This window comes from Sus scrofa, chromosome 15, assembly GCF_054392235.1.
Source record: "Sus scrofa isolate SSC_HxYL_T2T_F1_AM1 chromosome 15, Sscrofa_HxYL_maternal_Yorkshire_Landrace_v2.0, whole genome shotgun sequence".
NCBI classification, from domain to species: Eukaryota; Metazoa; Chordata; class Mammalia; order Artiodactyla; family Suidae; genus Sus; species Sus scrofa.
Window position 1 is genome coordinate 146,217,284 of NC_139397.1, and position 12,585 is coordinate 146,229,868.

The following is a 12,585-nucleotide window of genomic DNA, read 5'->3' on the forward strand; positions in this document are numbered from 1 at the left end:
GAGTAAATAGTAATCTGTATTACCACACTATGCCCTAAGATGGGGACTTGGACACTAAAGGCATTGGTAATAATATGAAGAAAAGGCTACAAGCAACTACCATGAACAAAGTAATATGAATAAAATTGAGAAGGGAGTGAAAAACATCATTTGGGATATTGACAATGGGGGAAATCATTATAGCTTTGACAGAAAAATCTTGAAAAAAATAAAGATAATTTTCGGTTTATTAGGCATGTTGTTTTGGAGGTTATAGCAAGTCAGTTGGAGATGAGAGCATAGGAAAAAAGTCAGAACTAAACAAAGAGGAGCTAGCCCAGATCAACTATATAATAAGTCATGGCCCCTCATCTGCAATTCCAAAGTCCAAAAAACTTTGAAAACTGAGAGTTTGTTTTTAAGGTCTCATTTGGCTGTAAGATCTGACCCCATATGAACTCATTTATAGCCTTTATCCCAGTTAGTAAATATTCAGTTATTTTGCTGCTTCAGAAATACTAATTTGATTGTTATGGATATTGCCCCCACACTCCACTGAGAGTATTGCATAATTTATGGTGTATGCACCATGTTAGCTTTCTAAATTCTGAATAATAAGACTCATCTGGTTTCAAGGATTTCAAGAATTATAGACCTAGTTGCAGTCATAAGAGCAAATGTAATGTCATAGAAAAAGAAAGGAAAAAACCTCCAAAACTGATCCCTGATATACAGCTTCATTTCTCCATCCAGAAAAATAGAAAAAAAAATAGAAAATTAAAGGCAAGTGATAAGTAACACTAGGTAATAAGTAACAACAGAAATGACTTTTTAAAAAATTTGTTCTCTTTTCCCCATCCTTTATTTTCCTCTCTGACATCTAAAGAATGGTTTGTTTTCTTCCAACAGCAAAAGGTGTATAGAGTTAAAAACATGATGAATGTTTAAAATACAAGAATTTGGAGAAGGCAGTGTTTTTTTTTTGGTTTTTTTGTTTGTTTTTTTTTGTCTTTTGTCTTTTTAGGGGTGCACCCACTGCATATGGAGGTTCCCAGGCTAGGGGTCGAACTCAAGCTGTTGCTGCTGGCCTACACCAGAGCCACAGCAACGCCAGATCAGAGCCATGTCTGCGACCTACAGCACAGCTCACAGCAACACCGGATCCTTAACCCACTGAATGAGGCCAGGGATCGACGAACCCACAACCTCATGATTCCTAGTCGGATTCATTTCCGCTGCACCACGATGGGAACTCCATGAAGGCAGTTTTTAGATAATCAGGCACAGCAGAATGGATCACAGCATTGTCTGAAATTTAGTTGTGTTTTCTGTGAGATTATCATAATACCAAATAGGAAATCAGTGTGATTTTTCTCCTACAAATTCTAATTTGTTTTCTGTAGGGAGCCATACTATTCATAACAATGAAATTGAGTCACAAATTCATGATCCTTAGCCATGATTGCAGCTGGTTGGTTGTGAACACAAGCAGGCCAGTGACTTCACCTGTCTTTCATTTTCACATCTATGAAATTGGGGGAGTAGACCAGATGATCTCAAAGCTGCCTTGCAAATAAATTTAAGATACTATCCTAACCTACTAAAATAATAATTTTTTATGAAGACTCATAATAATGGAAATTAAGTTACTGCTGGATAAGTAATAAAATGTGAGGAAATTTTTTTTAATGATGAAAACTAGCTTTTTTAAGTACTGGTCTACTTGGAGTTCCCGCTGTGGCACAACAGGATCAGCAGTGTCTTGGGAGTGCTGGATACAAGTTGGATCCCCAGCCTAATGCGGTGGGTTTAGATCCAGCATTGCCACAGCTGTAGCTCTTAGGTCACAACTGTGGCTCAGATCAGGAACTCCATATGCCTCGGGGCAGCCAAAAAGGGGGAAAAAGAAGGAAAAAGGAAAGAAAGTACTAGTCTACTTAATATTAATTGAATAAACCCATCATGTGTTTACATTGATTTTTTTTTTTTAATTACATCTTTCAGTTTCACTGAATGTTGCCCTATTGTTTTGGGTGTGATTTTATATACAAATTCTTCCTTATAATGTACATACGGTGCTTTGTCCAGTGTTTTTTAAGTTCATGAAATATTTTGTAAACCTTTAGCACATAAAATTTCCATTCTATATAAGGTAATGTGAGTGCTCATCTAAAACAAGTTCAGAATCAAAGGAATTTGACCTGTGGAACCAGAGTAAAAGAATCAAACCTTAGGATTTTTCAAACTAGTGAGGAATTTTGTATTAATCTCATGCCGAGTTTTATAGTTAGAGAAAGTAAGATGCAGGGAAGTAAGAGGCTTGCAAAGGGTCACATGCTGGGTAATGGGGTAATGGCAGAGTTAGGTTATTGTTTTCATCACATTCTTATTGCTGCCTATGAATAAAAAGTGAGAACCACCCTAAAGAATTCCATTTTGTTAGCACTATTTAGGACGCAGAGATGATAGTCAAGAAGGACTGGTAAAACTCTGCTCTGGGATGCTAAGACAGCCATGTGCTTACTGAACTTTAACATGCCTTATCCACACACATAACATTTATATTACCTCATATGCAACTGCCGTGTGCGTGCGGGGGTGCTACAGTCCCTGCGAGATAAAGAAACTGAGACCTAGAAAAGCTAACTCATGTATCCAAACTGTGTACTGGAGACCTTATAAGCCAGCATCGTCTGATTCTGTATTACTTTGCACTATATCATAATGTGGCCTCCCAGACAAAGATGAATGAAAAGAGGAAGCGATTCTGGAAAAATATATAATGTAGATAAAATCACTATATTGAGAAGCCCAAATTCAGTATTTTCTGCTTTTGACGGATTCAGGACACTCCACAATCATGTGCTTCTGGAGCAATCGCACATCTTCCCGGGTGCCTACCATTTGATATGCACTTGGTGGGAAAATAGTGAAGTATAAGACATGCAAGAAGCGTAAAATATTTCCCTTATTATCCCCCAGCTTTAAAGAAATCACAGGTATTTTGATAAGAACATTTATTTTATAAATATTTTTAATTATAAAAGTAATATATTTTAGTTTTAGAAAATGCGGGGGTGGGGGGAATGCAAACAAAAATTACCAGTAAAGTAATCCCTCTCTAAATGAACCCGCAAGTATTCCATTTTGGTGTGTCCTTTTGGTAAGAGTGATTACTGCGTCATGTCCTCAAGAAACTAATGTGTGTGCATAATGAAAATCTTTCATGTATATGTGAATATACTTAAACCATATGTACATTACACAGCTGCAGTGAAGAGTAGTTTGTTTTAAGATAATATTGAAGAACTGTTCAGACACAACCTAGAATAGATTTATAAGGAGATCCTGCTGAATAGCATTGAGAACTATGTCTAGATACTCATGTCACAACAGAAGAAAGGGTGGGGGAAAAAACTGTAACTGCAATGTATACATCTAAGGATGACCTGACCCCCTTGCTGTACAGTGGGAAAATAAAAAAAAATAAAAAAAAAAAAGAACTGTGCCCATGGGGAAATCTGTAGGTTGATGGTAAGCAGGATAGCGGTAATTCACAATGCAGTGAACGCCTTCATGTTCCCTTGAACCTTTAAAGCCTGCTGACTAACAGTGCTGAAGTATGAACTCACATTGAGCATTCCCCTGAGTCTGAATCATCCACTGTGGAATGAGGATTGAAAGCAGAGCTGGTGCTTCCACATCAGAAAAGTCGTGATATCGGTGATTTCACCCGTGGGGCTGTTCTGCCTTCGAATCTGGTCGAGATCCCTCTCTTTTTGAATGTTGTGAATTCAGAACTCAGGTTTCATTACCACATGAGCAATCTATTCCCTGCACTAAAATGATACAGCAAATGAATAGAAATAGACTATAATTCTTTTTCTTGTTCCTTCAGGTGAATCAGTTCAGGCAGCTGTATTCCAAAGTCATCAATGATAAACATGATGATGTCATGGCCAAGTTTGGCGCTATTCTGGCCCAGGGCATACTGGATGCAGGTAAATGTTTTTAAATCTTCCGGGTTTACTTATCTATTTAAACTAAATTTAAGGAAATATGTGTTCTAACTATATGACATAGTAGAAATTGAGTCTGGGGCAAATTATTCCTGGAGAAAATTTGGAGCCTAAAGTTCATAGAAATAATCTGGTAGATGGAGTTCCCGTCGTGGCGCAGTGGTTAACGAATCCGACTAGGAACCATGAGGTTGCGGGTTCGGTCCCTGCCCTTGCTCAGTGGGTTAAGGATCTGGCGTTGCCATGAGCTGTGGTGTAGGTAACGGACACGGCTTGAATCCCGCATTGCTGTGGCTCCGGTGGCTACAGCTCCGATTCAACCCCTAGCCTGGGAACCTCCATATGCCACGGGAGCGGCCCAAGAAATAGCAACAACAACAACAACAAAAAGACAAAAGACAAAAAAAAAAAAAAAAAAAGAAAGAAATACTCTGGTAGAGTTGTTAAGAGCACAGACTATTAGGGTTTGAATCTCTTTACAGTACTAGCTATATTTCCCCTCTTTATGTCTGTTTTCTTGTGAAGTCTACCTCATAGTGTTTGAGAGATTAAAAATACATCTAAAGCAATTAAAACAGTCCCAGCCACTTAGTAAAGTACTCAATGAGTGTAGGCTGATTTTTTTCCCCTTTAATTTTCATAGTATACATCAGTTTTAAACAAGTTGACATTGAAAATTTTTTGAGGAAAAAAATAGGTTTTAGACAAATTCTAGTGGCCAGATCATCCCAAAATAAGATACCTGGACTATTTCCATAGTAAATACATAGCGCCCAGTACCAAGTGACTCCCAAATTCACACTTTTCATCGCTACGCTGTGGTTTATTTCAGAAGTGAGCTGCCCTTCCAAAGTAGAATGATGTGCTTTAGTACCTTGGACTTGGGGTTCGTTCAAACTATTCTTTCACTGTTGTTATTGGCAATGACAATAACACTCCCTAGGGTATAAGGGAACAGGCATAACTGTTTCATTATTCAAGTATGTGATTCTTTTCAAACTATACCCTAGCCATGTAGAATACAATCTTTTTTATTAACCTCTGCTAATTTAAAAGGTAAAAAATAGTATCTCAAGATAATCTTAGTAATTCTTTTATTAGATAGCTTTTCTCAAACTTATTAGTTATATTAATTTCTTCTAATAAAAACACTCTTCTTGATCAACTAGAGATGTGTTTATAACCCTAGTTTAAAGGCGATCGGGAAAAGGAATTGAAATTTTTGGTATCTTAAGTTGTTTTGTTAATCTAGAAGTTTTCTACTTGATGAGAGTATTTTTAAATCATATCAAGATTTTCAGCATCTTTGTTTTACAATTTTAGGAAATCTCCCTTGTATGGCTTTTGTTTTGGTTTGGTTTTGGTTTTGGTTTCGTTTTTTTGAGCTCATTCTTTTCAATATATATTTTTATCGATAAATTTATTTGGGTGCCACCTATGACATTGGGATGTTGTCTGGCCAGGGTGTATGGCCTTTTTTTTTTTTTTTTTTCCTTTTCTAGGGCCGCTTCTTCGGCATATGGAGGTCCCCAGGCTAGGGGTCTAATCGGAGCTGTAGCCGCCAGCCTACGCCAGAGCCATAGCAACACAGGATCCGAGCCGAATCTGCAACCTACACCACAGCTCACGGCAACGCTGGATCCTTAACCCACAGAGCAAGGCCAGGGACCCAACCCACAACCTCATGGTTCCTAGTCGGATTCGTTAACCACTGAGCCACAATGAGAACTCCAATGGCTTTTTTTTTTTTTTTTTTTTTTTTAATGTGTCTCCTTTCTAATATTTTTTTTCTCTTTCTTCTTGATTAGATATGTTTATATGATACTACTGTTTTTCACCTTTTCTCATTCTAATTTCATTAGAATTTTTTCACCTAAATTATTTATTTTTGCTCAAGTCTTTTATTTGCTTTTTTTTTTTTTTTTTTCCTTTTTCAGATGTTGGTGCTGTTTTCTAAATTTTTAAGGCAGAGTTTAAGTGATAGTGTTTAAGATACAATTAATATTTTTCTTTTTGACTTAAGGATAGTTCCTTGCAGCTGACTAAAGTAAGGAAAATGTTCTGTAGATACTTTTGACAAAGTAAACCATTTCAGTTCTTGGTATTGATTCTCTCTTATGTATAAACAGTACATAGTTTTCTCCTTTCTCATTCTTTGCCACCTTCCAGTATTTTTAAATCATGTTTACATTGTCGTGGCTTATAACATTTACATTCTCTTGTGAAATCATAATTCTCCCAGTTTAGTCTTAGTTTCATGTTAAAATAGATTCAGTGTTCATCATCATTTCTTTTATTGCTGCTGCTTTTTCTGGAATGTCTGTACTAAGACTTGACACTTAACTGGCTGGATTTCTAGTTTACATTCAGGTTCACTCTGTAGGTTTTGATAACACTCGTAATGACCTGTATCATACAGAGGAGTTTCACTGCCCTAAAAATCCTCCGTGCTCCACCTTTTCATCCTTCCTTCCCTCCCCACACCCCCTGGCAACCACTGGTCTTTTTTGCTATCTCTGTAGCTTTAGTTTTTCCTTTTTCAGAATGTTATGTACTTGGAATCATATAGTGAGTAAACTTTTCAGATTCTCTACTTTTGGTAATTGGTTTTTAAATAGAATTTAGAAGTAATTTGCATACTCTTGTTTTTTCTTTTAGCTGCTACCTCGTGAAGTTTGTAGTTTTAGGCTACAACCTGTACTACTACAGTTTTTTGCTGGTTTTTACTAAATATGAGTTGTTTATTTAAATTTGGGGGAGGCTGATTCACTAGAAGCCCTCTCTCTGTTTTCCCCTCCTTCCTCTTTGAGCCCCTCTCTCCTTCTACCTCTTTTTTTTTTTTTTGGTATCTATTTGATCTGTAATGAACCAAAGTTTGATGCTTCTTTCCATTTCTCTCTTAATGTATAATCATGTTTGCCTTAGGTCTTTTATTGTTATTTAGTGCGTAAAAGTTCTGTACTGCTGTGTTCACTACCAGGAACATGAAGTTATTCTTTTACCTCTTTTCACTTTGCTGATATCCGATCTTCCTAGGAAACTGTGCTGCAACTGCATTAGAAAAATGTTTAGTCATGTAATTTGTCTCTCAGAAGCTAGTGGTAGTAGAGAAAGACTGGAGCAGGCAACTTCAAAGGAATGAGTGAAGTTGAAGTTGATGGGAATTCAATGATTTGGTCTCTTCAGGAAGAAAAGCTGAAGATTAAGAATGTTTATGATTGACGTTTGTAAAACTGTAAACTCGGAGTTTCCTGGTGGCCTAGCAGTTATGGATGTGGCATTGCCATTGCTGTGGCTCAGGTCACTGATGTGGTGTACGTTCATCCCCTGGCCCAGGAACTTCCACATGTCTCATGTGTGACCAAGAAACCAAACCAAACAAAACTGTATAAACTCTATCAATAGCATAAACTTGCCTTTGTTTTATATGCAGTCTCAGACTGTTAGAACAGAAGGCTAGTCTAACTAGTTGCTAAGTCTGGAGAAGATAAGTCTCATTGAAATAAAAGGAAATTCAGCTTTAAAATTAGATCAAATGTCACATTCTCTAGGAAGCATTTCAGTCTCCACTGTGGATTAGGTGGGCCATGCTTAGCTCTGTGTTCCCACTAATACCCAGGTTTATATCATACTTTTATGCCTTATTTTAATTATCTAATTATCTGTCTTCACTAGATTAGAGGCTCCTTAGAACTTTTTCCAGTATTTTGTTCAAAATTCTCAACATATAGTAAGCATTCTATGAATGTGGGGGTTAGAATACGGAAGAATATAAATAGACAGTAAATAGTAAAGAATATAAATCGTCTCAGTCCTGTTGGGAAAACTCAAGTATACCTGATTTTTTCTGGGTAAAATCTTAAATGAAACACCTATAGAAGAGTATTAATCGGAGTTCCCATTGTGGTGCAGTGGAAATGAATCTGACTAGAAACCATGAGGTTACGGGTTCAATCCCTGGCCTCGCTCAGTGGGTTAAGGATCCGCTCAGTGGGTTAAGGATCTGGCATTGCCGTGAGCTGTGGTGTAGGCCGGCAGCTGTAGCTCTGATTAGACCCCTAGCCTGGGAACCTCCATATGCCATGGGTGCGGCCCTAAAAAGACCAAAAAAAAAAAAGAGTATTAATAAAATATAGATTATTTGGTGAACGGTAGAATCCTGCTTCTTATAAAAAAAAAATTTTAATGCTTTTTGGCTTAGTAAAGTTAGTACTCATTTCCTAACTCTAAGCAAAACTTAAAGGCACCTGCGAGATACTGAGACGAAGAGACGTGAAATGTGAACAAAGGAGATACAGAATTGGAGTTCAGGTTAGGATGGTGATGAGGCACAGATAAGCCCTAGTTTTATAAGCTGTATTGTATAAACTAAAAAATGTGTGTCTCAAATCTCTGGGGTCCAGCACTAACTCTGTTACTACAGAGCAGAGGCAGCAACCCAGCAGCCCATGGGCCACATCTGCCTATTTATAACATGTTTTTTTGCCTGCCTAGCAGAATTTGCAGAATTTTGGACAAAATTCAGATTCAAAGGTGCTTTAAAAAAAAAAAAAAATTACATGGCAACCCTGGATCTATATACCCCTTATAACATGTTCTCTTTAACTATAATAAAAACTTTTCAGTTTGCTTCAATCCCCACTACTTCTAGTCCAAGTTTTCTCCTTTGTTTACTGACCAGTTCCTAAAGACATTCAAGTTTGCAATCCCCAAAGCCTCCTGGAATCTCAGCCGTAAAAGGGCCCAATAAATATCCAGCTAACTGATGCGTGAAGCTTTGCTCTTGTTCACGAGCTTTCCAACTGTCTCTCTGCCCTCCCTCAGGGGATAGTGTAAGGGATCTGGCAAGGGGTGGGTAAGCAGGTTGGGTTCCAAGCCCCAGATCTCTTCTGATTTAAAAGAATTAGCTGTGATTTCATTGTTTTACAGCTTGTGCTGCTTCATATTTTTTTCTATTGAATCAAGGATTAGAGATCAAAATTTTTCTTTAGTTAATGGCAGTGCTATAGTTCAGATCCCCAAGTTCAAATTCTCATTTTGCTAATGAGAAAAAAAGACTTTAGAGGTAAAATGATTTGTCCAGGGTCACAAGGCTAGGTAACCTTGGAGCTGCCTGCATTCAGACATGACTAAGGCAAAAAGAATCTACTTTGTCTCTTTGCTGTTGTGTATGATATGTATATACACACAAATATGATATGGACTGAAATTCTCCTTTTTGTTTGCATGTTAAAAGCCAGTGTACAATATAGATTAATATTTAATTTAGCATACAGTTCTGATATCCTTTAGGCTTAGTTTTTGAAAAATGGCTATCTGCATAGAAAGAAGTTCTAGGTTTGCCCGGAGTCTAGCACTTCCAGTTTTGGAGACCCTAGAAACTGGAGACCCTAGATGGCCCACTGGCTAAATAATTCCAGTGACGCCATACTAGTTTTTATGAACTACACTCCTAAGATAATCACCAAATTCTTCCCTAGTGCAGTACTTAGAAATCTTTATTATTGCCCTGTTGGATTCATGTTTGTGGTTTCTCTCCTTTTCTACAGGTGGTCATAATGTCACAATCTCCTTGCAGTCCAGAACTGGGCACACCCATATGCCTTCTGTGGTTGGTGTCCTTGTGTTTACCCAGTTCTGGTTCTGGTTTCCTCTTTCACACTTCTTGTCATTGGCATATACCCCTACCTGTGTCATTGGCCTTAACAAGGACTTAAAGGTATGTTTGTGAAACTTTAGCTTTATAATAACGTCTTCACCATAACCTATTCACCACCCACTCATGGGGATTTTCACGATATTTTAAAGGTGAATTGGCATCTCATTAATAAAGTATTTTCCCTTCAAAATGAGTCTTCACCTTGTTGAGAGGAGTACGTTGGAAGATTTGAAAATCAGGTCTCCTTATTAACTGTAACCTTGGATAAACCAATTGAGAGGGAATGGTAAGAAGAGGGCAAAATATAAAACATGAAAAGGGGAGTTCCGGTCGTGGCGCAGTGGTTAACAAATCTGACTAGGAACCATGAGGTTGCAGGTTCAATCCCTGGCCTTGCTCAGTGGGTTAAGGATCCGGTGTTGCCGTGAGCTGTGGTGTGGGTCACAGATGTGGCTCAGATCTGGCATTGCTGTGGCTCTGGTGTAGGCCAGTAGCTACCACTCTGATTCGACCCCTAGCCTGGGAACCTCCATATGCCGCGGGAACAGCTCAAGAAAAGGCAAAAAGACTAAAATAAAATAAAATAATAAAATATGAAAAGGTTTATTGATCACTAATCAATTTTATCTAATGCTAAACATCTGTGGGAGCTATTAAAGGATTTCATGCAGATAAATGACATGATGAGATTTGCGTTTTAAAAACATCATTCTGGTATCAGTGGAAATTTGTTTCATTGCTGCGGTAATAATCTGGGCAAGGAAGACCTCAACTAGATCTTACTAAGGAGGGAGGATTTGAGATAGTGGTGTGTTCCAGTGTTATGTGATGCTAGAGTGTTTGATGGAAAATAGGATTGTTATTAAAGGGAAAAACGAGAGGAGGATTTCCCCTTGGTAATGGCAGAAAACGAGACCAAACGTGAAGAGCCAGGGAAACTGACAGTAAGAAACCAGTCACTTAAGTCAGCGATATTCCCTGTCATCACACCATTTCTTTTTAAATGGGGTTCTTGCTTATGTCTTTCTCAGTCCCATGGCCTGATGATTCACATTCCTGTTCTTCCATCTTCTCAGAGGCTTGTGACCTTTAAATAACTTATATCTGCTCACCACTGCTGTTAAAACATTCTATTCAATTTTCAGGGTGGAAAAAACTTTGGCCAAAAAATGACTAGTAAAGATTATTTCATTGAACTGATTTTTTTTTTTTTAAGTATAGCTATACAGCCAATTAATTATCCTTTGGTGTTTCAGTATTAAACTGCTCATATTTTTGTATATTGAGCAGTTTTATCTCTCAAAGCAGGAATCTTTTGGTTTCCCAGTCCCTAACTTTTAACATTATGGTTAAACATACTGTATAATTTGGGGGGACTTTTTCCTTTGGCACCTGATTTTATGATGTCCCTTTCCAGTCCTTGCAATGAAAGTGGGATGGAAAAGACAGGATCACGGATTTCCTGTTGTAGCTCAGTGGAAACAACCCCCACCCCCACCCCCCTGACTAGTATCTGTGAGACTAGTATCTATGACGTTGCGGGTTAATCCCTGGCCCCACTCAGTGGGTTAAGGATCCAACATTGCCCTGAGCTGCAGTGTAGGTCACAGATGCAGCTCGGATTCCACATTGCTGTGGCTGTGGTGTAGGCCAGCAGCTGCACCTCTGATTTGACCCCCAACCTGGAAACTTCCAAATGCCTCAGGTGTGTCCCTAAAAAGCGAAAGAAAGAAAGAAAGGAAGGAAAAGAAAAGAAAAGAAAAGATGGCTTGTCCTAGTAGGTGTGAGGCTTTACTACCATTCTCTATCAATCCAAATTGGATAAATAGAGAAAAATCAAGACTTGAGAATTTTAAACCTGGTCAGTAAGTAATGCAAAGCTGACTTTTCCATCAGGCTGATTCTAGACTCTTGTAAAGTAGGATTATGTGGTATAATAACTGTATACAGACTTGTAGAGGTTGTTAGTGTGGTACAGGGAAAGGACATGCAAGTTGGGTATACAGGATGGAGTTCCCGTCATAGCTCAATGGTTAACGAACCCAACTAGTATCCATGAGGACGCAGGTTCAATCTCTGGCCTCACTCGTGGGGATCCAGCGTTGCTGGGAGCTGTGACGTAGCTTGCAGATGTGGCTTGGATCCCTTGTTGCTCTGGCTGTGGTGTAGGCTGGCAGTGACAGCTGTGAGTCTCCTCCTAGCCTGGGAACTTCTGTATACCACCAGTACGGCCCTAAAAAGACCAAAAAAAAGGATGACTGTTCAGAGGCACAGAGCTCCAGGAAAATATAGATAACCACAGTAGTTCTGTAAAACACCTCGAAACTATTTCAATGAAAGAAGACAGATGCCTTTAAGGGAGGAGTGGAGGTAACAATTGGATAGCTGTGTAATTTAGCCTGGATCACAACTGCTGGCATCCCTTTGCATCTGTGTGATTGTTGGGAGTGTAGAATACTTAAATCTGGATTTTGAATATTTTAATAGAGAGGGGAAATTCTCTTATTTCTTCAGATGCCGAAAGTTCAGTATAAATCAAATTGTAAACCATCAACGTTTGCATATCCTGCCCCTCTGGAAGTACCAAAAGAAAAAGAAAAGGAAAAGGTAGGTTCTTTGTTCTTTTGAGCAGCATTTGTACTTATATGTCAGAGCTGCCTAGTTTTTTACTTGGGTTTGTTTAAATATTTTTTATGTTTTAAATTAAGTATTTTAAAAATAATGCTTCTTGGAAGTTCCCATTGTGGCACAGTGTAGTGGATTGCAAACCCGCTTAATATCCATGAGAATGTGGGTTTGATCCCTGGCCTCGCTTGGTGGGTTAAGGATCCATCATTGCCCTGAGCTGCAGTGTAGGTCACAGACTCAGCTCAGATCCCTTCTTGCTGTGGCTGTGGTATAGGCCAGCAGCTGCAGCTCCGACTCAAC

At 38.5% G+C, this 12,585-nt stretch overlaps 1 protein-coding gene across 3 annotated transcripts in view; it reads left to right on the top strand.

Annotated features, from left to right (window-relative positions):
- Positions 1 to 12,585, top strand: part of PSMD1 (proteasome 26S subunit, non-ATPase 1) — a 104,597-nt gene that overhangs the window by 73,947 nt on the left and 18,065 nt on the right. The window contains exons 19-21 of one of the 3 annotated variants that reach the window (XM_001925902.8): positions 3,878 to 3,980; positions 9,548 to 9,717; positions 12,172 to 12,264. In XM_001925902.8, coding sequence (XP_001925937.3) covers positions 3,878 to 3,980; positions 9,548 to 9,717; positions 12,172 to 12,264 — 366 coding nt within the window. Of the gene's footprint in view, positions 1 to 3,877; positions 4,150 to 5,693; positions 8,554 to 9,547; positions 10,036 to 12,171; positions 12,265 to 12,585 lie in introns of those variants that run through there. The other 2 variants (XR_014830192.1, XR_014830193.1) reach the window with 2 other exon arrangements.